This window comes from Nicotiana tabacum, chromosome 6 (assembly GCF_000715075.1).
Source record: "Nicotiana tabacum cultivar K326 chromosome 6, ASM71507v2, whole genome shotgun sequence".
Taxonomy (NCBI): Eukaryota; Viridiplantae; Streptophyta; class Magnoliopsida; order Solanales; family Solanaceae; genus Nicotiana; species Nicotiana tabacum.
The window spans coordinates 39032750-39059346 of NC_134085.1; the positions used below are offsets into that span (position 1 = coordinate 39032750).

At 37.7% G+C, this 26597-nt stretch overlaps 2 protein-coding genes across 2 annotated transcripts; both read right to left on the reverse strand.

The window, feature by feature from the left end:
- Positions 1-630: 630 nt before the first annotated feature.
- LOC142181776 (uncharacterized) lies at positions 631-1020 on the reverse strand. Its single transcript, XM_075255294.1, has one exon. The coding sequence runs from the start codon at positions 1018-1020 to the stop codon at positions 631-633; it is 390 nt and encodes a 129-aa protein (XP_075111395.1).
- A 17353-nt stretch (positions 1021-18373) lies between these two features.
- On the reverse strand, positions 18374-20494 carry LOC107811908 (replication protein A 70 kDa DNA-binding subunit D-like). Its single transcript, XM_075255295.1, has 8 exons — positions 20239-20494; positions 20038-20122; positions 19847-19956; positions 19665-19746; positions 19463-19583; positions 19225-19379; positions 19018-19138; positions 18374-18640 (listed from the first exon to the last, which is right to left on the reverse strand). The coding sequence occupies exons 1-8, from the start codon at positions 20492-20494 to the stop codon at positions 18374-18376; spliced, it is 1197 nt and encodes a 398-aa protein (XP_075111396.1).
- Between the last annotated feature and the right edge of the window lie 6103 nt (positions 20495-26597).

The following is a 26597-nucleotide window of genomic DNA, read 5'->3' on the forward strand; positions in this document are numbered from 1 at the left end:
TGCCTTTCTTGCTCTCTTCTTTTGCTTCCTCATTGCATCAACTGGTGAGTGTCTAACAATCTATAAATCCTACGTAATATATTTGTCTGACGTATCAGGGATGGAAATGTTCATTCAAGGAAAGCACTGCCATTGTAATACTAAACAAGGAAGATAAGTTTTGTAATAATTAAAACGTAAAGTAAATAACTGATATAAATAGCTTACCTAATTGTTTATTAGGGAGATGTAGTTGAAGGTTAATGACTGGAGGTTGCATTTCACTGAGGTTGAATTCATAAATTCTCCATAATGCTTCTGGCGGAGATACCCATCGTGCATCTTGAAAATTTTGAATTTCATCAATGATTTTTCCCCATCAGACTCAATATAAACAGCACACTTATCATGTCCTTTGTATATACACTTGTAGAGATACTTTATTGCTCTCACTCCGGAACAACACTCTATATTAATATGATAATTGTATCTAGTTAGCAAATAAAGATTATACGGAACAACCCATTGGTTGTTCGTTCTCATACCACGAACATTTGCGGTCTTTCCATCATTTCTTCTCCTATAAATAGGGTATCCATCCTTTCCTTGTACCGATTTACTACTAAATAGTCGAGGATAGTGATTCTTGCACTAACCATCCTTCATGCAGGGACTTGTTGTACAATAATTTCCACATGGACCATGCATCATATGCTTGACAACCAATTCATACAAGAGTGGATAGTCTTCTTTATCAGGAAGTTCAGCAGTAATAAACTTGTCATATTGGTCAGCTGATATTATCTTGTGTCCTTGTTCAAGTATTAGGAGAAGGTGTATGTGTGGCAGACCTCCTTTTTGGAATTCAACTACAAATACATGTGCAGCAACCGGGCCAAATATTCTTTTGTTGAAAATCTGGTCTTTTAAATCTTGCAACTTTGCCCTAAAAACTCTAGTCACTAAGTCGAGTCTATCTTGAGGTAGTTGTCCTGGGTACAAGTTCTCTTGTATCTCCATCCATTCAGTATTACATGTCATTGTTATAAATAGATCTGGTTTCCCAAAACGTTAAACCAAAGCTATCGCATCTATATACCGACGACGCATATCCCTAGCTAGGACCTCCGATAAATAATGCTGGAAGTATTATTCTCGTACCAACTTTATCTCCTCTACATTCTCCGGCTATGATGCTATCTACAATACCTTGCAATATTTCCCTTCTAAAATTTGATTGATCCAGTCTAAAATACTCAAGCCTTGTTTCTAGCTTGATGTACATGTCAACCACAAATTGTTGCAGTAATCGTCCACACAATAGCAATATGCAATTTTCTCCTCTACGTATTTGTAGTTTAAAAACACACATGCTTTACCTTCATGTCGTAAACCTTATTTTATTTATTATATATATATATATATATATATATATATATATATATATATATATATATATATATATATATATATATTGACGTAGAAATTTGAGTTAAGGAAATTTAGTCTTTTGTTGAAATACATTACCTTGATCCTCTTTGTCAAACACCTCATTAGCAGACGAGAATGTCGGGATATCTGTATTGGGAAAAATTGCATTTATATATGCAAGTGACATGTTGAGACACGTGGACTGGTAGAATTATAATTAGTCAAGAGGCACGGGCAGCAGTAGAAACGAGCAAAGGTAAAGGAAGAGGCACTGGAGGACATTTGAAGGACTCAGCGCCCGTACCTATTTAAATCATTTATCAAAAAGAATGGATCTAACCATAATAAAGAGCGCAGATACGGAATTCGACAGGCATTAAATACTGGATACGTTAGAGAATTTGTATTGATTACAATGATTGTGTAACGTAGCATTCAATGTCTTTAATTATTCATAATAGCCTCATTATGATTTGGAAGAAACGCATATCTTCAAGATACCTATAAAAGGGAGGTATCTGGTCACTTGTAAAGACAAAACACAATCAGAATATACTTTGATTCACTTGTTTTTCTCCTGATTACACTCTGGTTACTCTAAATTACTTTCTTCTACATATTCTTTTGATTATCAGTAACCCGCGTTCTTCTAAATTCTAACTGTGACTGAAATTCTATTTTTTGGTTAAACAAATTGGTTCCGTTACCGGGAATCTGATAATCTATTTCCTTTTCACTTGACCTCCCTTGTTACATCAATTATGTCAAATAACAATGACAACACCCAGGAAACTAAGAGAACCAACAAAGTCAAAGAGGCCCACAAAATATTAACATTCAAGTTCCAACTCCGCAGGACTCTCCACGGCAATCTCGTGAGGGTACTCCTGATGGATCTCAAATAAATGAGTATGCTCAATTTGAAAATACTGAAGCTGTTGATGAAGCTTTGCAGAAATTAATTACTGCTCAGGTCAACAAAGCTGTTGAGGCGCTTGTTAACCAGTTACCTATTGCAACACCCACACCTTCTCCAAATAATAACACTGTAGAAAACCCTCGTTCCGGGCTTGTTAACTCAGACAACGGTGGAACTCCCAGTAAACCACAAGAGAGAGAACCAGGTAATGTAATTAATTCTGATTTACCAAAATTTAGTACTAACCTTGCAGAGACAGCTCAAGGAGCAAAGTGAACGCATAGAGCAGATACCCGGGGTGCCGCCCATAATCAAAGGGGTAGACATGGACAGATATTCGCAACAACTCTGGAAGCCAAGTGCTGCCCCACTCCCAATTCCAAAAAAGTTCAAAATGCCTGATATTCCAAAGTATAATGGAACAACAGACCCACGAGACCACGTGACTGAATTCACAACGGGCGTAAAAGGTAATGATTTAACTAAGCAGGAGATCGAATCGGTATTAGTCAAGAAATTTGGTGAAACACTTACCAAAGGAGCACTAACATGGTATTCCCTTTTACCTAAAAATTTTATAAATTCTTTTGCTGAGCTTGCAGATTCTTTCATCAATGCACACTCGGGAGTCCAAAAAGTGGAAAAAATAATGGAGGATATTTTCAAAATTAAGCAAAGAGATTCAGAATTGCTTAGAGAATTCGTGGACAGATTTCAACGCGAAAGAATGACATTGCCGCGTGTACCTGATAACTGGGCAGCTATAGCTTTCACAAGCAATTTGAATGAAAAAAGCTCGGAAGCTACGAGGAGACTCAAGGAAAGCCTTAGAGAATTCTCAGCTACAGCGTGGAATGATGTTTATAACAGGTATAACACGAAGTTGAGGATTGAGGAAGATACTATTCCCCGATCTCAAAAAGAAGAAAGTATACGTTTAAGACGTGCAGAGAACGAAAAAAGATCCGGTAAAAATAGGTACGAGCCCTATATGGGACCTGCGGGGAAAGACTCGCGGTCAAAACAGGATAATCAAAGGCATGATCACAGATCAAAAAACAGAGAATCAGGTTCTTCATCAAGATTTAGGAACGAGCGAAACAACTATGAGTCACGGGATGATGATAGAAATTTAAAAGCGAGATTCGGAGGTTACAACTTCAACGTCAGCACCTCCGAGCTCGTAGCTGTTTTGAAAAGCATGGGAGATAAGGTTCGATGGCCAAAGGAAATGAGATCGAATCCAAATAGGCGCAACCCTGACCATTGGTGCGAGTTCCATAATGACCACGGGCATAAAATAACAGATTGCAGATTTTTACAAAGTGAAGTTGATCATTTTTTAAAACAAGGATATCTTACTGAGTTGTTCAGCGAGAAAGGCAAGCAAGCTTACATGAAGAACAGGCAGGAGCCTCCAAAACCACCTTTCTCCCAAAAGAACTATTAACGTTATAAGTAGGGGTGAAGACATCAATGGTGTGTCATATATTGCAGCTAACAAAACTTCAAAAGTAACTATTACCTAATGGAAACGGGTGCGACATGTTCTAGAAGAAGGCAATATTACATTCAATGATGCAGATACAGATAGCGTATTAATCCCTCATAACGATGCACTGGTAATATCTTTAATTGTGCATGATACTAATGTGAAATAAGTTTTGATTGATCCAGGTAGTTCCGTGCACATTATTTTGCTAAGGGTGCTACGTGAGATGCAAGCTGAAGATGGAGTAATACCAAAGGCGCATACTCTATCTGGATTTGATAATTCCAGTGTCGTCACAAAAGGAGAGGTAACACTCACCACTTTTGCTGAAGGGGTCGTCAAAAATACAAAGTTCTAGGTAGTAGACATGGAGATGGCTTACAACATGATTTCTGGGAGACCATGGATCCATGAAATGGATGCTGTTCCTTCAACCTTGAATCAAGTTATCAAATTCGCCATGGGGAATTTGTCAAATTCGCGGAGATCAACATACGTCCAGGGTTATTAACTCCGTTGCAGATACAAACACGAGAAGTGGAGGCAAATAGCAATCACAGAAGGCAGTTGAGGACATCACAACACAAACCTCAACTGAACAAGTGCGAATAAATGTAGACTCAAGGCCTGATACCATTCAAGAACCAGAAGAGAATGAAGATATCTAAACAACGATAGAGGAATTAGAACCTGTCGTGTTATTCGCTCAATGGCCTGATAAAAAGGTCTATGTCGGAGCTAATCTTGACCAAGGAATGAAAGGTAAGTTAATTGAATTTTTGAAAACTAACATGGACTACTTTGCTTGGTCCCACTCCGACATGACAGGAATACCACCGGAGGTGATGACTCATAAACTAAATGAAGATCCGTCATATCCTCCTGTGAAGCAAAAGAAAAGAAAGCAGAGAAATTTCAAGAATCAGGTGATTCAAGAAGAAGTCCAAAAATTGCTAAAAATTGGTTCCGTTCGAGAGGTAAAATATCCTAACTGGTTAGCCAAAACTATTGTGGTTCCAAAGAAAAACGGTAAGTGGCGGGTTTGTGTATATTATACAGATCTTAACAAAGACTGCCCTAAAGATTCTTTTCCACTACCACACATAGATCAATTGATTGATGCAACTACATGTCACGAATTGTTAAGTTTTTTTAGATGCATATAGGTTATAATCAGATTAAAATGGATCCAGAAGATGAAGAAAAAACTTCATTCATAACAGACAGGGGGACTTATTGTTATAAAGTAATGCCCTTTGGTCTAAAGAATGCAGGTGCAACGTATCAGAGATTAGTTACCAAAATGTTTCAGGAATATTTAGGAAATACAATGGAGGGATATATAGATGATATGCTTGTTAAAACTCAGTACTAAAAAATCACATATCACACTTATCTGACACATTTTCAATTTTGCACAAATTTAATATGAAGTTAAATCCCGAAAAATGTGCATTTGGCGTTGCATCAGGCAAGTTTTTGGGTTTTCTTGTTTCTAACCGTGGAATTGAAGTAAATCATGTACAGATTAAAGCCATTGAGGAAATCCCTGACATACTTTCAAACAAGAAAGAAGTTCAAAGATTAACAGGGAGAATTGCAGCCTTGGGAAGATTCATCTCTAAATCATCAGAGAAGTGTTTTAAATTCTTCTCAGCCCTTAAGAAGCATGATCATTTTGAATGGAATGAGTAATGTCAACAAGCACTTAGGAATTTGAAAACGTACTTATCAAATCCACTTTTGTTGGCAAAACCAAAGGCTGGGGAAAGCTACTCCTCTACCTTGCCGTTTCGGAGGTGGCGGTCAGTGCTATTTTGGTCCGAGAAGAGCAAGGTACACAATCACCTATCTATTACGTAAGTAAATCTTTGTTAGATGCAGAGATGAGGTATCCTCAGTTAGAAAAACTTGCACTTGCGTTAATCATGACATCTAGAAAGTTAAGACCTTACTTTTAGTGTCATCCTATCGTTGTGGTAACTACCTACCCTTTACGTAACATATTGCATAAGCATGAGTTATCAGGTAGGTTAGCTAAGTGGGCAATAGAGTTAAGTGAATACGAAATTGTATACCAACCTAGAACTGCTATAAAATCACAAGTATTAGCTGATTTCGTGGCTGATTTTAGTCAGGGAATACAGTTAGAAGCAAAAAAAGAATTACAGGTGTTAAATGGATCTAACCCAGGAGCTTGGACTTTATTCACTGATGGCTCATCTAACGTGAGAGGAGCAGGTTTGGGGGTAGTATTGGTACCACCTACGGGTGAAACCATTCGGCAAGCTATTAAATGTCATTCCATAACTAACAATGAGGCAGAATATGAGGCTATGATTGCAGGTTTAGAACTGGCACGAGAACTTGGCATAAATCAGATTATAATCAAGAGTGATTCACAACTCGTAGTTAATCAAATGCTAGGGACTTATACAGCCAGGGAAGCAAAGATGCAACAGTACTTGGAAAAGGTACGAGAATTGATAAAACAATTTCAAGATTGGAAAATTAGACAAATACCCAGGGACGAAAATCTTGAAGTAGACGCCCTGGCAAATCTCGCATCTGCGGCCGACGTGGCAAACGATGCAAATGCCTCAATGATACATTTATTTCATTCAGTTCTTGATCCTGATGTGAATGAGGTAAAGTTTAATAACTTAACCTGGGATTGGAGGAACGAAATTGTTGCTTTTTTGCAGTATGGAACCGTCCCTGATGACAAGAAAAAGGCTTATGCGCTTCAAAGACAGTCCACTCGGTACTACTTAAAACAAGGCAATCTATATCGTAAAATGTTCGGTGGACCCTTAGCAAGATGCCTTGGACCTTCGCAAACAGAGTATGTAATGAGAGAAATACACGAGGGTCATTGCGAGAATCACGCAGGTGGAAGATCACTAGTAAGAACCTTAATTAGGGCAGGTTATTACTGGCCTAAAATGGAAGAGGAGGCAGAAAGTTTCGTGGCCAAATGTGATAAATGCCAGAGGTACGGTAACAATATACATAGACCTGCGGAATTATTACATCCGGTCATTGCGCCATGACCATTTATGAAATGGGGAATGAATATCGTAGGTCCATTACCGCAAGCAAAAGGACAGATAAAATTTTTGCTTGTTCTCACTGATTATTTTACTAAATGGGTAGAGGCAGGTGCATTCAAATAGGTGCGAGAAAAGGAAGTCAGAGACTTTATTTGGCGGAATATCATATGTCGATTCGGCGTACCAAAGGAGATCGTATGTGATAATGGTCCTCAGTTTATTGGAGCTCAGATCACGGAATATTTTCAAAGTTGTCACATTAAAAGGATTACGTCAACACCCTATCATCCGGTGGGTAATGGACAGGCAGAATCAACGAACAAAGTCATTATCAACAATTTAAAGAAACGACTAGAGGAATCAAAAGGAAACTGGCCTGAAGTGTTACCTGGAGTTTTATGGGCATATCGCACAACTGCAAAAACAAGTACAGGTGAAACACCGTTCTCATTGGTTTATGGAGCTGAGGCTTTAATTCCAGTTGAGATAGGGGAACCAAGTACACGGTTCACACAGGCGACACAAGAATTTAATGATGAGGAGATGCAGGTTAACCTAAATTTACTCGAGGGGCAAAGAGAAGCTGCTTTAATAAGAATGGCAGTACAAAAGCAAGTCATAGAACGATACTACAATAGAAAAACACGCCTCAGATTCTTCAAAATTGGGGACTTCGTGCTTAAAAAAGTTTTTCAGTCTACAAAGGTAGCTAACACAGGGAAATTAAGTCCAACATGGGAAGGACCCTACAAAGTGCGTGATGTTGCAGGAAAAGGAGCATATGAACTGGAGACGATGGATGGCAAGATACTACCTTCGCATTGGAATGTTGTTCATTTAAAGAGATACTATTTCTAAGGAAAACCCACGGTCAGGTATAACCATTTTAAATTTTATTTTTGAATTGTTAAAATTTTACTAACGATTTTAGATGATAGGCAAAACGCTAACCTATACTAAATGATGAGTCACGACCTGTAAGGCACATGGAGTAACCTAAAATTCCTGGCCTAAGGTTACAATTATTCTGATAGAAATGCAAACGGGTTATGCAGTAGTCTTCATCTATAATCGTCCCTCCGAGTCCCGTATGTTTTTCCTTTTTAGGAAAAGGACCAAACGAGAGAAACTATCAAGTGCTCGAGGCTTCATACTTCAACACTCAAACACTTGGGGGACTACATAATATACACAGACATATGTATAAAGAAAGCAAAGCAGATTAAGGAAAAATCAAGCCTAAAAGAGTCAAGTACAAAGTAAAAGTCATAAAGCCACGAGCTAAGGCCAAAGAAAAACCTCACTATAGTTAGGGCAAAGGCTATGTACTAAAACGGGTTATAAGGAAAAACCCCGTATCTATTATTCTTCTTTTGAATCGGTTACAAGAAAAATAGTTACGAAAAAGTTATAGATGTAATTCAAATACATGTAAAGTTTTATTCGGAACTCAACAAGGTTCAAAAATAAAATCTTGTCAAAGTTATTTCAGAGAAACATGTGTATTCCTATTTCTTTTGTCGTATGATAATACCATTATGAAGTTGAGACGTCTTCTTCATTAAGTATTGGAATATAAAAGGGGCCTCTTTTATAAAACTCATGTTTAAATTAATCATGAGGTTAACAGAAGCATTTTTTCGGAAAACGAAAATGCAAATTATTCTGTAAGTCCTTAAAAAGAAGGGCGAGAATAAAGCAAGCAAAAGTTTAAGATAAAAAACTTCTTAATATGTAAAAAAAAACTAAGACTAAGTTCGAACTTAGTCATAAAACTACAAAATTGTTTAGATTTCCCCATTAAAAGACTTGGGGACTGACGTTTCTAAAATCAACCCTCAAATGAAGTTAAGGGTTTGATTACAATCTTCCAAAGTCAAAACAAAAATAAAATCATTTGAATGATTAAAACTGGTCACTGAGAAGTTTGTGGTATTGAGGCAGGAACGTCGATAGCAGCAGGCTCAATTTGGGCAGGTGCATCAGCAGGCGCGACTTCAACTTGGCTTGCAGCATCGGGCTCGATCAGGTTTGAAATAGTCATGATACCCGTATCAGCTTCAACATTCATGAGAGCTTCAGCCACGGGAACTTCATCCACGGGAGAAGGGAAGTCCTGAGTTTGTTGAGCCTTTTCAATGGTTTCGTTGATTTTAGCTAACTCCAACTCCAGGTTGAAGTTTTCTTGGCCAGCTTCAAGTAGGGTATCACGACGGGAATTCAAAATAGCCCAACTTGCCTCAACAACAAATTTTTCTTCAAGGATCTCATAATCCTTTTCCCAAGCGATGATCTCATTTTTTAGCTCTTCATTTTCAGCCAAGGCGGAGCTGTGGGAAGCTTGAAGAGAGGCGTGGGAGCATTCTAAAGCACGCACCTTATCAGCAGATATTCTGAGGTCTTCTTGTGCTTGAGTCAAATTTTGCACAAGCTCCCCAGCGTAAACTTCCTTTTGGTTTAAAAGAGCCTTTAATTCTCTGATCTCTTCACTAGCTTTAGATAGCTGCTCTGAGAAGGAGGACTCGAGATGCTCTTTGTCTTTCTCTGCTTGGTGTGAAGAAGCTTTTATAACCGCCAATTCTGAAGTTAAAGCCCGTACTCGCTGCTCTAAGGTATTCTTGCTCTCTTGTAAGCTCTCTATATCAAGCTGAGCAGTCTCAAATTGCCCTTTCCAATTGGTTGCTTCCAATTGAGAGTCGCGTGCTATCTTCTCCAAAGGGGCAATTCTTTTCATCAATTCTGTGCCGATAAGATTGGCCTAAAAAAAGAGAAGAAATAAGAATCCCAAAGATGAAAAATTTTGCAAAGTAAAAAAGGGAGAGAAGGAAAATACCTTTAGAGTGGCATGCACGATATCATTCATTAAAGTCAGGGAACTGTGGCTCTCCAGCTTTGCTTTTTCAATTCGGCCAATAAGAGGCTCCAACCATACATCCGCCTGACCTGACTTTCTCAAAAGGCTGTTTTCAGCAGGAATTTCAATAGTTACCCGCCTCATAGCGGCACTTCTACTTGAAGAGCCCGTTTCAGTATGATGAACTATAGGAGGGAGAATAGTCAAAGGAGGAGTCGTAGAAGAGGTAAGAGCAATAGAAGAAGGAATGGAAATAGCTGGGGCCGGTAAAGAAGGAATCACAGGCACGAGTAATGAAAAAGATGATAAAGGTACTTCGTCTAAAACAGGCCCGACATCTTCACGACCAAATCCACTGACGAAAAGTTGGTCGTTAGACTCACGAGTATCGTGGGGAGTGACGTCATCATCAGGAATTATTATTGGGGTTTCAACAGGTTCGGTAAGAGAAACCGAAACTTCAGCTTCGTCATCGAAAGCGATGCGTCTCCTAACTCGTGACCTCGTTACCAAGGAACTCTCATTTTCCTCTTCAGCAGCCTTCCTTTTCGCAAAAGAGGAACCCAAGACTATTTCTCGGGCTCTCTCTAAAGAGATACGGGTTCTCGAAGGAGTACGAGTCCCCAAAGAGACACGAGAGGCTGCAACTGCTTCAGCAGTAACCTATCGAATAGCAAATCCTGACAAAAAGAAGGATAAAAGTTAAAACAATAAAGGAGAATATAGGCACGAAAAGAACAAAATGTGAACTCTTACCATGAGTCTTTACCTTCCAACCAAAGTGGTTAGAAAGTGTTTTCCAAGATCTACCATCCGTTGGTGCGATCTTCAGCAATTTATCTACCCAACCACGGAAATTGGGAACGTCCCCCACAACTCCCATGGTTGCTAAAAAAGGGGGGGGAGGTAAAATTAGAAAAGATGATAAACTTGAAAGAAGAAGGTACGAGAGGGATAAAAGACCTACGTGCAAAATTCCACTTCTCAGGGAAGGGAACATTATCTTCACCCACTAAACCAACAGTGGGGGCAGCAACAAATCGGGCATACCATCCACGATCCTTGTCATCTTCAGGGCTCACCAAAACCCTCTTACTCCTGGCTACTAGTGTAAAAACACCATTACGAAAAAGCCTAGGTGAGTAAAGATGAATCAAGTAAGGGAAAGTAAAAGGAGCTTCAGCTTTAGTGGCTAAATGCCTTAAACAGGAAACAACTCTCCATATGATTGGACCAATTTGACCCAAGCAGACATTGAAGAAACGACAAAATTCAAGAATGACTGGGTCGATTGCTGGTCTAAACCCTAAAGTAAAAGGGTAAGTGTAAACAAAGAGAACCCAGTTAAATAGGAAGTAATTCTCTGATTCGGATTAGGGATAATAATGGGAAAATCATTACTCCAATGACAATCCTTACGAACCACAGGAGTCAAAACCTCTGTAATTTGAGTAGGGTAAACATCGACACGATTTAATGCCGAAACCTGGTTTCTAAGAGATTCCCTGTCATGGTAAAAAGACAATTCTAAAGGGACTATCTCATCTACTAAAGGTTCGCGTAAAGGTTCAAAATGATCTTTACCCCTAGAAGAAGATTTGTGAGAAAGGGAACCCCTGGTTCTAGAGGAAGGACCAGAACCAGAAGAAGGCATAGACGAACCGCCTCGAGTAGATCCTAAACTACGAAGTCTACCTCCCCTTCTGTGCCTAACAGGGGCATTAGGGAAGGAGTCAGTAATGGAAACTCTCTCAGGGTTAGGGCTTGGAGAAGACATATCGAAGAGGAATGATCTAAGGAAGAAGTAAACAAAGATTTGGAGAAATAAGTGTTCAATAAGCTTTATGTGATAAAAGACAAGGAAAAAAATTATATTTATACCGATAAACAACCGCCAAAGGTAAAAGTGCGGAGGTGGAAAGACCATAATTATGATAACTGGCACTTCATTAATAGTGGAACCGTAAAAACCTTGAAAAAGGCTGCAAAAATTGCAGAGCCAATGTAAAATTGATACGTGTACGAAATATTAAATGGAAGTGACAATTGAAGCGTCAATTTTGTCATAGCATTAATGGTGACAAAAATTCTCGTTTTAATGAAATCCACTTCCCAAATATTCAATTGATGAATAAATAGAAAGTGGGGGGACTATCTGTATTGGGAAAAATTGCATTTATATATGCAAGTGACATGTTGAGACACGTGGACTGGTCAAATAGTCAAAGAATTATAATTAGTCAAGAGGCACGGGCAGCAGTAGAAACGAGCAAAGGCAAAGGAAGAGGCACTGGAGGACATTTGAAGGACTCAGCGCCCGTACCTATTTAAATCATTTATCAAAAGGAATGGATCTGACCATAATAAAGAGCGCAGATATGGAATTCGACAGGCTTTAAATACTGGATACGTTAGAGAATTTGTATTGATTACAATGATTGTGTAACGTAGCATTCAATGTCTTTAATTATTCATAATAGCCTCATTATGATTTGGAGGAAACACATATCTTCAAGACACCTATAAAAGGAAGGTATCTGGTCATTTGTAAAGACAGGACACAATCGGAATATACTTTGATTCACTTGTTTTTCTCCTGATTACACTCTGGTTACTCTAAATTACTTTCTTATATATATTCTTTTGATTATCAGTAACCCGCGTTCTTCTAAATTCTAACTTTGACTGAAATTCTATTTTTTGGTTAAACAATATCATGGTTGTGAATTGCAGCTTCAGTTGTAGTTGTGGCTTTGTTCGGTTGAAGTTGTTTTCGTATTCCTTGGTGCCAACCTACTTCGCCATTTGGAAAAAGCAAAGGATATTGAAGTGGGTCATAACAACCATAGTAATGTTTGACTCTATGTCTGTTCCCAGAATGTTCATGAACGATAATCTCTCTATCAAATGGTACATTTGGATTATTTTCATCTATCCAAATTACAACAACTTGATCTACAAATGGTTTGTTGTAGACAAGTTGATCTTGTGTAGCATTGGCTGTGAGCACGTGATTTTTATTTTCGCGACAATCACTCCAAAAAGAAACGAAAATAATAGCAATTGATCTTGCTGTACAATTTCTGGATTTTTACGTGGCATTTTGTTAATTATCTATGATTTTTGCCCATTTTTTTTATTGAAACAAAACATAAAAAATGTGTTGTCATGTTAGTTTGAACCGTAATCCGGTCATTAAATGGAAAATCATAAAATATGCATTTTTTGTCCTGATTGTTGCCTTGGTTGATTTTACTTACTTTAAATATTTTAATATGCGTGTAATAATTACATTAAATGTTCATTAATAGTGTTTAATTTTATTTAATTAGGCTTTGTGTTTAAGAAAAATTAGAAATAAAAAGAAAGGGTGCAATTTGTTTTAAACAAATTTGGGCTGATTCCCCATTTCAAAATCTGAGGCCCAAACGAGCAGCCCAAGCCACCAGTCCAAACAGCCCATCTCCAGGCCACAAAAACGACGTAGTTTGACACCAAAACTACGTCGTTTCAATGCCAACCCATCTCGACCATCAAACCAAACTGATCCAACGGTCCAGATCTCTCACCCATAATCCCATTACCCGACCCGTTACCCGAACCAACCCTGACCCTTGCTAAGCCAAACGACACCGTTTCGTTTAAGCCTTCAGATCCAAGCCGTTGATCCCGATTGATCCAACGGCTGAGATCAATCCACCCATTCCATATATAAACTTTCCTATCATACCCTGCCCCCTATCCAAGACCCCCGCCTTCGTCCTCATCCCTTTTACCCCGGAACCCTAGCCGCCCCCATTTCCCTTCACCAAAAACCCGGCGGCATGAACGCCGGTGGCCCTCACCTTAACACCATAGATGCACCTCACCATCCTGAACCCAAATCCACCAGCCACTTAGCTCGAATCCCCTCCCACCTTCTCGAATCTTCATTTGAAGATTCGAGTCGGAACCTGACTTACACCGATCTACCCTAGATTCATACCAGATAGTCCTCGGACCTCCCTCGTGACCAAACCATGCTTGGTTTGGTCCGAATCTAACCAAGGGAACCCAAAACCCAAATCTACCCTTAGGAACCCTAGAAGTTCTCATGCCTGGTTTGTGTCCGTTTGAGCCAAAGTGATTAGGTTCTAATGGACCTTAATCGAAGTGTTCTCAGTTGAGAACACTTCGATTAAAGTCCGTTCAACCCTAAGAAGGGTCTATTCAAACACGAGCTGGTTTTCTGATTTTTCTTTCAAGGACTTTAAGGTAAGTTTGTTTTTCTTTTCTTTATTCAGTTCATGTGTTTGTTAAAGGTCTGTTTGTATGGCCAAACATCTTGTTTTAATTTGTGTTTTTGAATTTTACCAACTATTTTTGCCCGCCTTGCCTGAACCTCTGTGTTTGATCGAGTCTTTCCTCTATACACTGATAATGTGTATATGTGTATGTGCTGTGCAATCAATTGAACTTTAAATTTGACTGATTAATCGATTCCCCAGTACAATTTTTGTTTAAGTCAGTATAATTCGAATCATGTGTTTAATACTGTTAGATGTTCTGATCATGGCTTTCGATTATACATGTTATGATTAGTATAGTCGAGTCGACATATATCGTCGATTAATTTCAGTTGTTCGAATGGTAACAATTTGATCTATTGCCTGCTGGAACTTTGTTTGAATCAAAGTAAGAATCAAGTATGGCTACTTATAGTTGCTGTATTTGAATCTGAAAATGAAAAGAATGGATTGTTAGCTGCAATCTGAATTGGTGGCATGTGCTTTTGTGCACAACATGTGCATAAAGGCCCTTTTGAGATGAAGAATAACTTGACAGCATGTGCTGTCAGGATTATATTCCTGCTGCCCATGTTTGCTTTTAGTTTAATAAGGTGATTAAAAGGGTTTGTCAGGGAATATCATGGGAGGGTTTATACTTAAATAGTTGAGTGGAAATTGAAAAGAGGAGAGACCACATGGAGGGGGGTTTCTGATGGCTTTACAGGCTGTTCAAAATGGCCTGAGCTTAGGATAAAAGGGGGCAGAACTTCCATTAGCAAGGAAGAGACTGGATTTTGAGGGATTTTAGAAAGCATATATATGTAGAGAAATAAAAGAAGGAAGGCAGACAGATTGAAAGACTTTCTGGATTTTTAAATACACATACAGAGAGAGATAGATAGAGATAGAAAGAGAGCAAGAAATAAAAACAGACAGGCAATCAGAAACTTTTTGTTGTTTGTTAGCTCATCTGTTGGCAATCTGTTAGGTAGTATAGCTTCTTCTAAGTTTCAATCGAGATTACTGGTAGTGTTTGTTGCATTGGTTTATCTCGGAATTGGATTGTCTGGAGTTCTGTTTCTACTACACTGTGTGCTGCTATCATTTGGCTACTTTCCCGTCAGGCTATAGTTCCATTCTTGCACTAGAACCTGTTCTGCTGTGTTGCTTTGATTGCTGCTGTTATTCTGACTCCTGCTGCTGCTGATCTTCCCTGTTATTCTCCTCTTCTTCTTTGCATTTCAGCATTCCAGGTACACATTTCGAGTCCCATATTGGTGTAGCTGAAACAGTTTGAAAGCATGAAATGAAAAAGGTTGAAGAAGTTCAAGTATTTGTTGTAATATTCATGGTATATTAATGGGTCTGTATAATTGATTAGTTTATAATTCAATAGTATGAAAGTATATGTTAACTGATACTCGATTGAGTTTAGTCCTTTGTGTTTTAGTTTGTAGTTGTTTGTTAGTACGGGGTATGTATACTCCAACCTTATACAATGCTGTTTTGTTTTATTTTAGTCCTTTTGTCGGGTCCCGTTAGGCAGTACATAGGATCACGTTCAAATCCCATTAGTAACAACGTCTAGTAGCTAATTCCTTTAATCTAGCCTAAATAAGTTTAGTTAAATTCAACTCAAGAAATGTTTGGAGTAGTTGTAGCGTTTCACCAGCTTGTATGTAATTTTCATTAAAATTAAAGGCAGGTTCCACGAGATACTGCATTCTTCATCTTGCAAACAATTAACCAAATGAATCAAATGATTGACAGGAAATCTGGATTTGGTTAAAAGCATGCAAGTAAATTAGCACGTACCTTTTCCCTTTCTATTTTAGAGACAAACATAATAGAAAATGTAGCCACTTTAGGATATCTCTTTTAAAATAATGAGATGAGCCCCGTTCAAAGAAAGATACACATTGCGGGGCCTTCAATAATTAATCATAATAAACATTTAGAATTTGGAGATGGGCGGTCTAGTGAATTTCCTTGCCTTCTCCAAAGACAATAACACGTTAGACTCTTTAGGCGCGGCTTAATTAAATTACATTCTTAAATTCGGGTGCACATTGATGTGACCCAAATCCAAATCTCAACGGAGTCAAAATGTGTCGACAACCACGGGTGCATTGATTGTGACGTGGTTCGAGATGCATTTTCACGACGTTGCAATTCTATAAAAATAAATGATCATAATAAAAGCGGTTTAAATTTAATAAAAGCACGTAAGTCATAACATGTATTTAAATCAGATATTTAGCCATTATAACAATTTAAGCGACCGTGCTAGAACCACGGGATTCTAGGGTGCCTAACACCTTCCCTCGGGTCAACAGAATTCCTTACTTAGAATTTCTGGTTCGCAGACTTCATTTGGAAAAGTCGAAAATTTCCTCGATTTGGGATTCAAGATAAACCGGTGACTTGGGACACCAAAAGCCAAACCTTTCCCAAGTGGCGACTCTGAATTAAAATAAATAATCCCATTTCGAATATTGTCACTTAAATTGAAAAAACTCCCCTCGCGCATTTATCCTTCGGGGCGGGCGCGCAAAAAGGAGGTGTGACATTGGCAGCAATTCGAATCTGTAAATCTTGAAAGGTTGGATTATCTCTTAGCCGGCGAAAGAATTGCGCATAAGGATTTTCATCCATTATCTGGCTAATTTTTAATACAATTTCCTCTGATAAGTTTGCTTCTTGGAGTTTTGAAATCCTATTAGACAACTCATTGTTTGTGTCAAAAAAGTATAACTGGAAATAACAAGGATTATCATTCTGCGGGAGTAAAGATGGAAGATTGTGATATATCTGACCTTGTGCCCTAAATGCGTATACTCCTTTCCTTGAAGATGCCAGTTCTTTGTCGAGCGTAACACCGACGGATGTAAACGCAAATATGCTATTATATGCTCTAATGTTTTTGCGGAACTCTTTCGCTTGTTCTGACTCGGCAATAAGTAACTCGTACAATGGAATTGGAACTTCAGTATTAGCCAATTTGATAGATCCACTTCCGCAACAAAATGTGGGAGTCTCATACTGAAATCTTATAGCATGACAATGGATACATTCAGCAATACTTTTCAACTTGTGAATATCTGATATCGATGGTTTGTATGCAATATCACCTAAGTTTATGTAGCCAGATGTGTTATAGATAATAAAATGTGATATCTTGTCATACTAATAAAATGTAATCAATTTTGAAGCAAATTTATTTCAACACGTACCTTCAATATCACACTGTTTCGATAGAGCCTTCAGTAGCGAAGTTATTTTAGGCTGCTTTCTCGGTATTCTTTCTTCAATGTCAATATCTTCAATTGATTGATTTGAGAGTTCTGAACAAATAACGCATAAGTATCAGGTTTGCCTATTTAAATATATGTTTCATACAATATTACAATGTATAGCTTAAATGAAGCATAGTTCTCCATCACGATCAGAAGGATCGTCATTGATCACTTTGGAGCTGCCTGCAGCAGAGTCCTTAAACTTCTCCTTTAAGTTCATCGTTTGAGTCTGCAGGCTTCGATTTATTTATAGTTCGCCAAAGAAGTTTTTGTGACTCTACTTTGGTACAATTTTAAAACAGACTAACAATCTAATATTCATGAAAGTTACAAAGTTGTGGCGAATTCAAGACTCCCAATTACAATACTATATAGTCCCTAAATACGTGAAGTGAATCTGTGAAAGAGGATGTGTGCTAAATTTGAGATAGTAATAGGAGTTTATCTGTTTCATGGTGACTGTTGAACCACAACAGGTAAGTCAGTGTTTCAACTCAAATAAAACTCACACAAAAAGAGAGAAAGAATCAAAGACAAAGAAGCAAAACCAGTCACAGATACAAAAAAGAGAAAGATTATACAAACTAATATTGATAATTTGTCATTATCTTATATATATTTACCTGAAAGTTCTTGTTCATGTCTACTATGGTTTCCATCGTTTAACTTTGTTGTGTTTGTTTCAATATATTTGTTCATCCTCCGAATAGCGTAAGCAACCCTACGTTGGTCTACATAGAGTAAATAATGAATTATTTAATTCAGTGTTAATTCTTAATATCTTAAAGAACAAAATGTGTTAATCATATTTATTTCTACCTTGTGCCATTTGTATTGAATGAATGATATCCTGTGGCATATGAAAAAATTGTTAATACCCATTCTAATTGAAGTAAACGCAAAGAGTAGCACTTGATTAGAAACACACAGGAAGTAGAAACTCTGCACTAAATATTATTAATTGCTATGCCAGCAAAAGTTGCTCCTTATTAAAGGCAAAATTAAAATTTAGCTAATGAACAAGTATCTAGAATATCAAACAGACTAAAGGTTATACTATTTAATAAAGAATGCTAAAGCACTAATCCCTTTCTATATTAATTCTTTTATGGGTTGTTGAGGCATCATTCTCTTCTTCAATTTGTTTGGTCTTCTTGATTGTTTTCGCCGCTTTTATCTCGTCATCTGCAATTTCGATTGCATCTACTTTCCCAACTTCGTGTAATTCCTCTGCAATCAAACTTTTTCCAGGTCGATCTCCTCCAATTCTTGGATCAAGTTTGACAAGAAAGGTGAACTCTTTATCCTTACTTGACACCAACTTGCGATAGTACTTGGATTCTTCTTTCTGCGCCAAAAAAGGATTAGGTTAGGTGAAAAGAATAATTTTCTGAAAAAGAAAAATATGCTAACGATAGAAGTTATTATTCCATTGCAAGTAAGTTGACACATTCAGATTGGGAAACTATCCTTGGTATATATAGTGTTGTAATCAAGGGAGCTTTAGAGGATGAAAATTGGAATTCCTTATATATTTTGAGATGATAATCCTGAGTCTTTATCCAAATTATAAGGATTAATGTTTCCAAGGGCTAACGGAGGACACGAGTATTAAAACTTCAAGAATATGTTGAATATCGTAAACAATATTTTGTTTTGCTGTCTCATTATTGAGCAAGTGGGATTGGTACAGAAATATTACAAAGCAACATAGAACTTACTAACCTTCTGAGAAATTGATCGTACATATGTAGTAACGTCACAACCGAGCAAGTATTTTGTAGCTTCAAAGAGTGTTATGTAACAATGTTCTTTTTCGTCAAACAACTCAAGTTTTAGAAGATATCTACAAAAAACATAATAGTACATAATTAGAACAGTAAATATCTTTTTTAATATATGAAAACGCAGCAAAACCATTTTTGTATTTACCTTTCTTCATATTCAACGTTGCTACCACAACGAGGACATGTTGCAATATTATCTACCAAGCTCACTTTCTTATAGCATTTCTTGCAAGATAAATACCATGGGTCGTCATTGTTGATGATATCTTTTATTTTCACATTAAATTTACGATATGTGTCCTACAAATAAACATAAAATAAGTTGGTTAGATTGGACACATTATACAAAGTATAATTATTTTTTAAATAGTTGAATAATGTACCTCTGTATTGTCAAACGAATCTGCATGTGTTATGTCTCCAATCTTGACTTTTCTGGCCTTTTTTATCAATCTACTTGGCATTAGTGTTATGTCTTTGTCTTGTGATTTCATACAGTTATGCCTGCGTTTCAATTAATTAGTACGTAGTAATAACCAAATTTTAGCAATAACTCCTTAAAGTCGAGTCCAAAACATATCTTACCAATTCTGTAGAGCAATTGCTTTTTCAAACGATGGATTTGTCATTACACTACTAACATGTGTAGTAGATATGACGAAATTACCTACACAATTATAAAAGTGAAAACGTTAAGTTCAATAAAAAAGATGAAGAATTTACCGTATGCGTAAAGGAATTGGATATACTACCTCGGTATGTTATACCCTTAACGTCACATAGCGCCACAATAGGTTTTTCAAATATCATATTTTGGAGAATATCACCATCTTTTTCTGCTACTTCTCCCCATAAAGTTACAGTTTGACGATCACACCTGAGTTTTATAATTCAATATTATATTAACGATATTTAATGCATTGATAATAAATAAATAAGTTAAGTAAATTCAACTTACCTTTCATTCATTAGCGTTATTTCTCTTCGTTTCCTGTTACTGTCTCCGATTGAAGCATTAACTTTCACTAAGATACCAAGTGTGTCTGCAAAAGAATATTAGTAGAAAATACATGTAAATAACTACTAAGAATTATTAAGCAAATAGGAGTAGAATATTATTCATAATGTAAGATTAATCAAAGAAATCTAAAGAAATTACCAAATATTATTCCATTGGTGCATTGGAATGCCTCTTCGAACGAAACGAAACTGTTTGAGAAGCTAATGGTTGAAAACGAGTTGTTGCATCTCTTGACTATAGTATTATTACTGAACACAATCTCAAATTCTTTGTGTACAGATTGAAAATTAGGTTTGCGATCATTTATGCGGCCGTTAATGATGTAATAGATACCGCCTTGTTCTAAATGTTCCTTCCACATATTCACTTGATCAGTGAAAAGTATAACTTGCATTTTTGTTTCCTGTAAAGTTTTATCATAATTTAATATCATGATTGGAAACAAAAATAAAAATAACATTACCTCCTCATCTACAAATATGAGAGTCTATCGAAGGCCTTGATTTGTTTCATTTTTAAATTCTTTAACTACTCCACATTGAATAAGTAAGACTTATTATCCATTGAGAGTCGGATCTTCTCAAACTGTTAAGTAGCACGCATTCGTTTGCAAATTCAGTTTCAGTTTCCATTGCGAGTACCTGAAATCAAGTGCGAACACGTGGTCTAATATCAAAAAGGCACTAAAATCATATAAGACATTCATAATTTTAAAAATTTTATTTAACAGAAGATTTAAAAGAATTACTTAGACTAATAATAAGGATAGCTAATGCACTAAACACATTTTAATCCAACTACAATGTACCTACTATTAAAATTGAGGATTGATAAGCTTTTTATGACTCTATTTTTATTTTGCGTTAATTTTTATGCACATTAAAACCAATTATTTTTCAATAGTAGCATAAATATCAAATAACGCTAAAGCAGCTAAATTAGCATATAGTTTATGTAAATTGATATTACAGAATATCCCAATCTAAGATTTAGAAGAGTAACATAAAAATCATAGTTGAACTGCAAGTAAGCTACATAACTTTCAGAAAATAATATATTACATCATAAAAAGAAGATTATATAAAATATTATTTATGAGATCTATAAGGAGAATTGTTTACCTGAACCAACGAAAATTGCCAAAACTTTGGGAGGATTCAGTGACGCCAATTGTCAAGGGCTATTCTTTAAGAACACAATTTAAAAATTGTGATATGTATGACAATTTAAAAATAGTCAATTAAAAGAGATAATCAAATTTAATTTTGTGAGAAAATATGAGCAACTTCAGCTGGCATAACAATTAGTAAGCTGGCATAAGGAGAAGATGCGAGAAACAATAAGCGATAATGCACTAACAACCATTATTACATAACTTCAAGAATATAGTACAAGATAGAAATTTACCGCAAGTGAGAAGCAAATTTGCTATGAGGACGCATGTTTATGACAAAGAATGTAGAAAATAGCGTCTTTTATAGTTGTAAAATTCTAGAAACCTAATTTGATCTCAAAACAAAGAAGAAGGAACCTACGGTAAGTAGAGGAGAAACTAAATCCTTTGTAAAATTCTAGAAACCTAGAAACCTAATTTGATTTTAAAACAAAGAAGAAACCAATGGAAGAAGCCTAATACGGTAAGCAGAAGCCTAATGGAATTGAAATCCAAAACTTATACAAAGAAATTGAAATAAATGTCTAATACGGTAAGTAGACGCCTAATGGAATTGGAATCCAAAACCTATACAAAAGGAGGTAAACCGCAAGTAGTCGACAATTAGCGTTTTTTTTTAAATTTTGAAGAAAATAGTTATTACAATTACTATTATATCCAACATATAATGTACTTACGAAGGGTAAAAAAGACGAACGACATTTCTATAGGGCCTTCGTGCTTTTAATATAGTATAGATAGATAGATAAAAAAAATCACATAGGTATTATCATAAAATCCAATTATAATAGCCAGTCTTAGGCAAAAATCATAAAAATCCAATTATAATAAATATAATATACATATACAATAAAAAGAATAGAAGGGAAACATGTCCTCACAACAAGATTGGCCATTATATCGAAGATAAAATCTGAAAGTATTTACAATAAAAATGACGAGCGCAAAACCAACGTGTTTACCTCGAAAAATGTGAGTAATAGTTAAAGATAATTTGTGGTTTTAAAGATATGTGATTTATTCCAATACTAGTGAATATACAAGTAATATTAGGTTTAAGTAAGAAGAATTGATGAACCAAACCAGTGCTGCAGGAGCAGCGGGGACCTCGAGCTCAATAATCTCGAGGGCCTCGAGGTGAGCTAAGAACCAATAAAGTATGAACAATAAAGTAAAAATGATAAAGCTGAAGAAAAATTGTTGAGCACGGTAAACGAGAAAAGTAGAGTAGAATGTTCTATTGCAGTGAATGAGATGATCCTTACAAATGTTTGGGGTCCCCTTTATATAGGAGGGAAAAAACCCTAATATGGTACATTTCCAATTATGGTAAAGAATTCTATTGGTACAGCTGTATAACAACCTAGTATGGACTTGTACTATTTCGTACAAATCTAATCCCATAATTTATGCCCTGATCCACGTGTACTTGAGAAATTCTCGCTCTTTCTTGAGTGTCCTCGAAATTGTACTGCCCTCAAGGAAGATCATGACGGCCCCCGATTTGCTTCTCGAGGTGCTCTTATCCGGGCCTTGCTTGATTCTTACTTCGAGCTTCCCGAACTCGGGCTCGGATTATAATCAAGTCTTCAAAATCGAGCTCTCTAATTTCTACCGTATACAGATAGTCCACGCATTTCTTAAAATGAAATGATATGAAACAATTTGGATTTTCGAAGTCCTTAATGATGACATCATCCTCATGATGCAAGCGTTCGAAGTGACCGAAACGTCTCGTCTGTCCACTTCCCCAAAAATATTGAATGCATGCCAGTATTGGTCGGCCACTAATGCCACCGAACTGGCGTTGCTCTTCTATAAATATGAGGCGATTCCTCTAAGAACAGAATGTTACTCTTTCTTCACCCCTTTCCAATCTTCATCTCTTTCTCCAATAACCCATTTTCTCCGCCTCTTTAAGCTCCGGAAAACGCCAAGCTCTTGCCAGAAATACCACATCCGTATGCACTCGTATTATTTAGCTTACAACCACCGGAAAAACTTCTAAAACGGTCCCCAAAAAGGATAAAGCATCATCTCCTTCTGCCTCCTGGCCGGCCAAACCGGTGGTGCCGCCAACACTTAAGGAAATCACCCCTGGTAATTGCATTATTAAGAAAGACTTCAGTATCGAGAATCCTCCTGATGTCCCAGGCCGATGCGAGCACGCATCTCGATATATTATCTTGATAACGAAGAAGCTTATCAAGGATGTAAAGATGGACTGTTGCTTGGGAGGTGAGGTTCAGGTTCAGATCCCGAGCCTCGATGAAAGCATTACTACCCATGTGGAGGGGTTGTTGAGTGTTTACACTTACCTCTTCACACTGGGTCCCATGGGTCCCCTCGATCCGGTGATGATCGACTTCTGCAAAACGTACAAAGTCACCCTTGGTCAAATTCACCCTTCCTTTTGGCGCATCGTGATCATGTTGCGGTATTTTTCTGAAAAGGCTAAGGGTTTGAAATTCACCCTCAGCCACCTGGTTCGATTGTATTGGCCCCAGTTATTTCGAGGGCTCATCAAGCTGCAGCACCGAACAACAAAATCCTTCTTTGCCAGTATTGACAAACCCAAAGATCGGGGTTGGATGAGCCGGTTTGTTAGAGTAAGAACTTCAGACATCATCCCCTAGGATAAAATGCTGTTCCCGGAGAGGTGGAACTTTAACCGTAAGTGAAGTTCGTATTCCCTGTACATATTCATATTCTGCTTCCATATCTCATTACGTTATTTTCCTTTTTCTGGTAGCTAATGCTTGGGCGCCCCAGCGTTGCCCGACCTCAAGGATTGGGTCCGAAAGTTAGCTGCCACTTCTTCCTACGATGAGCGCAAGTGGCGTGAATTATCAAAGGGCCAGTGGGAGGCCAAGAACAATGGAAAGTGCCTTTCAACGGTTTCAACCACTTTCCATACATTGGCGGTGTTTAACTTACTCGTGCTTACCTGTATAGGCCTTTGCGATGCATCCAAAATGAGGCCGGCTCTGCCTGGGGAAAAGACCAAGCCTTCAAATCCGAAGTTCGAGAAGGACAACAAAAGGAAAAGGGTTTCGAAGATCGAGGACCCTCAAGATAAGAAAACCCCTGCTCGAAGGCTATAGAAAAGATTTGCTCAAACGGGCACAAATTCAGCCCATGATTCTCCGGATGATGAAGAAAGTGATGATGAAGAGTCGACATTGGTGACTCAGACTAGGAAGCCAGTCGAGGCCGCCAAACCTTCCAAACTAGAAACCTTATCCTGTGGTGAGGATGCCCTGAGGGAAGAAACGGGCAAGGTCCATATGTCCATGGAGGTTGAGATTGTCCCTCCGTCTTCAACAACAATACCTAACGGGGTAAACACTGAGACCCACAATGCTAATGAGAATGCCCCGAGTGAAGAGCTCGGGGCCGCGACAACAGGTCATTCCCTTTCTTTATCGACTTATTCTGAGGGGGCAATTGAAGAAGCCAAAGCTCTGCGTAAGCTCGATCCAAGCAAGGTCATCGAGGACGATCCTTTTCAGGCTGCTACGCTGGGATTGAAGATGCCGATGACCTGAATGATGTGTCCACTATCTTTGAAGAGTCTCAATATCTCCTTTCCCGGGTAAGTGCTTACCTCTAGTATTGTAATTTTTTCTTTCTTTTCTTTCAACTGATATGTCTCCATTTCATGTATAGGCCATCGCAAAGTTTAGAGCTGAGCTGAGCCAATATGAGGCCGAGCTCAAGAAAGTTTCGGGTGAAGAGAAGGCCTAGAGGCTTCTCTGTAACTAGAAGGAAGGGGAGCTTAAGGATCTCCGAACCGCATTGGCCAAAGCTTAAAAAAGCGAGTTCGAGCTAGATGAGCAGGTAACTATGATTTTAACAGAGTTCGGCCTTCTTGGCCCTACTTTGGAGGCAAATACTTCGATATCTCAGCTTCAGCAAAAGCTAGATATGATTGGGTAGCTCCGAGGCAAGGTAGATCAAGTTCGGGCTAATTGTCATCAGTGGAAGAAGAACAAGGATCAACTTGCTGCCGACAAGGAAGCAGTTATGGCCCAACTGGCCTCGTCTGAAGCTCAACTCCGAGGGGTTGAAGCGAAGGGTCTGGCTTAGGCCAGAAAAATCGAGGGTTGGAGGCCGAGCTGGCTAAAGCCCTGGCCGAAGCTGTATAGGCTAAGGCTGAAGCTGTACAGGCTAAGACATCTATCACGCCCCAAAATCGAGGGGCGCGATCGGCGCTCAACCGAGCAAGCCTATTAGGTTTCATTCTACCCAAAATTAATTTATGAATAACAAGGACATGAACTCCATAAATCCTACTTTATGAGTATTACATTAACAATTTTTATCTTTGTATTTCATTAACAGTTCAACCATACTAACCAAGTTATTACAATTAATAGATACGAAGGAAACATTCTGCCAAACAACAACATATCTAGTTCAAATTTTCAATACCCGACACTACCTTTAACCTATCTACGGAGCCTCTAAATAAAACTAAAGAGTAATATGGAAATACCGGCAACAAGGCTCCGGGTATACCTCCAAATACAAGAGCAGGACCCCAAAATGAACTAGGGCTCACTAAGTCAGCTGAAAGGGAGATGCATCACTAACTATGACCAACACTACCTGCTATGGAACCACCTACATCCATTTAAAGACGTAGCGCCCCCGGCGAAAGGGACGTTAGTGCCATCGAATAGCACTAGTATGTATAACTAAACACCATCTCATTAGAAAGAACAACCATACAAGAACAAAAAAATATAAGGATTCAACAAAAGCATTAAACAATCACCACATCATCAAATAAAAGGAATCACATAGCTTTCACATAATTTCCATAGCTTTAGTTTGGGGCATTTAATACTGTTCATCATCATTCACAATACCACCGCTTTCTTGAGCGGAGTCCGATCACGACCCGATCGGCTAGGTTGTCTCATTTGAGACATGTACCTCAATAACAATCTCATTCTCATTTTCGGAGTTCAATATCAGCACAATACCACCATGTGTGCGGCATGACATCCGATTACGGCCCGATCGGCTAGGCCTCCTTACCAAGGCATTGTTCCTTTCTCATTAATCATCTTATTTCAATCTTTATTTCACATATATCAATTCATAGGCACTTAGGTCCATAATTATCACATTAAATTTGGCACTAAGCCACATTTCATAACTCACATTCCACATCACTTTCACTTTCAACATCAAACTTGCAATTTAAGATAATGGGCACATACAAGAGCAATTCAAGTTGTAAGCATAGAGAGGAATTCTCATGATTCAGCATAATAATCACAATTTAAACTTGACTTGAAATCTAGGAAATTTA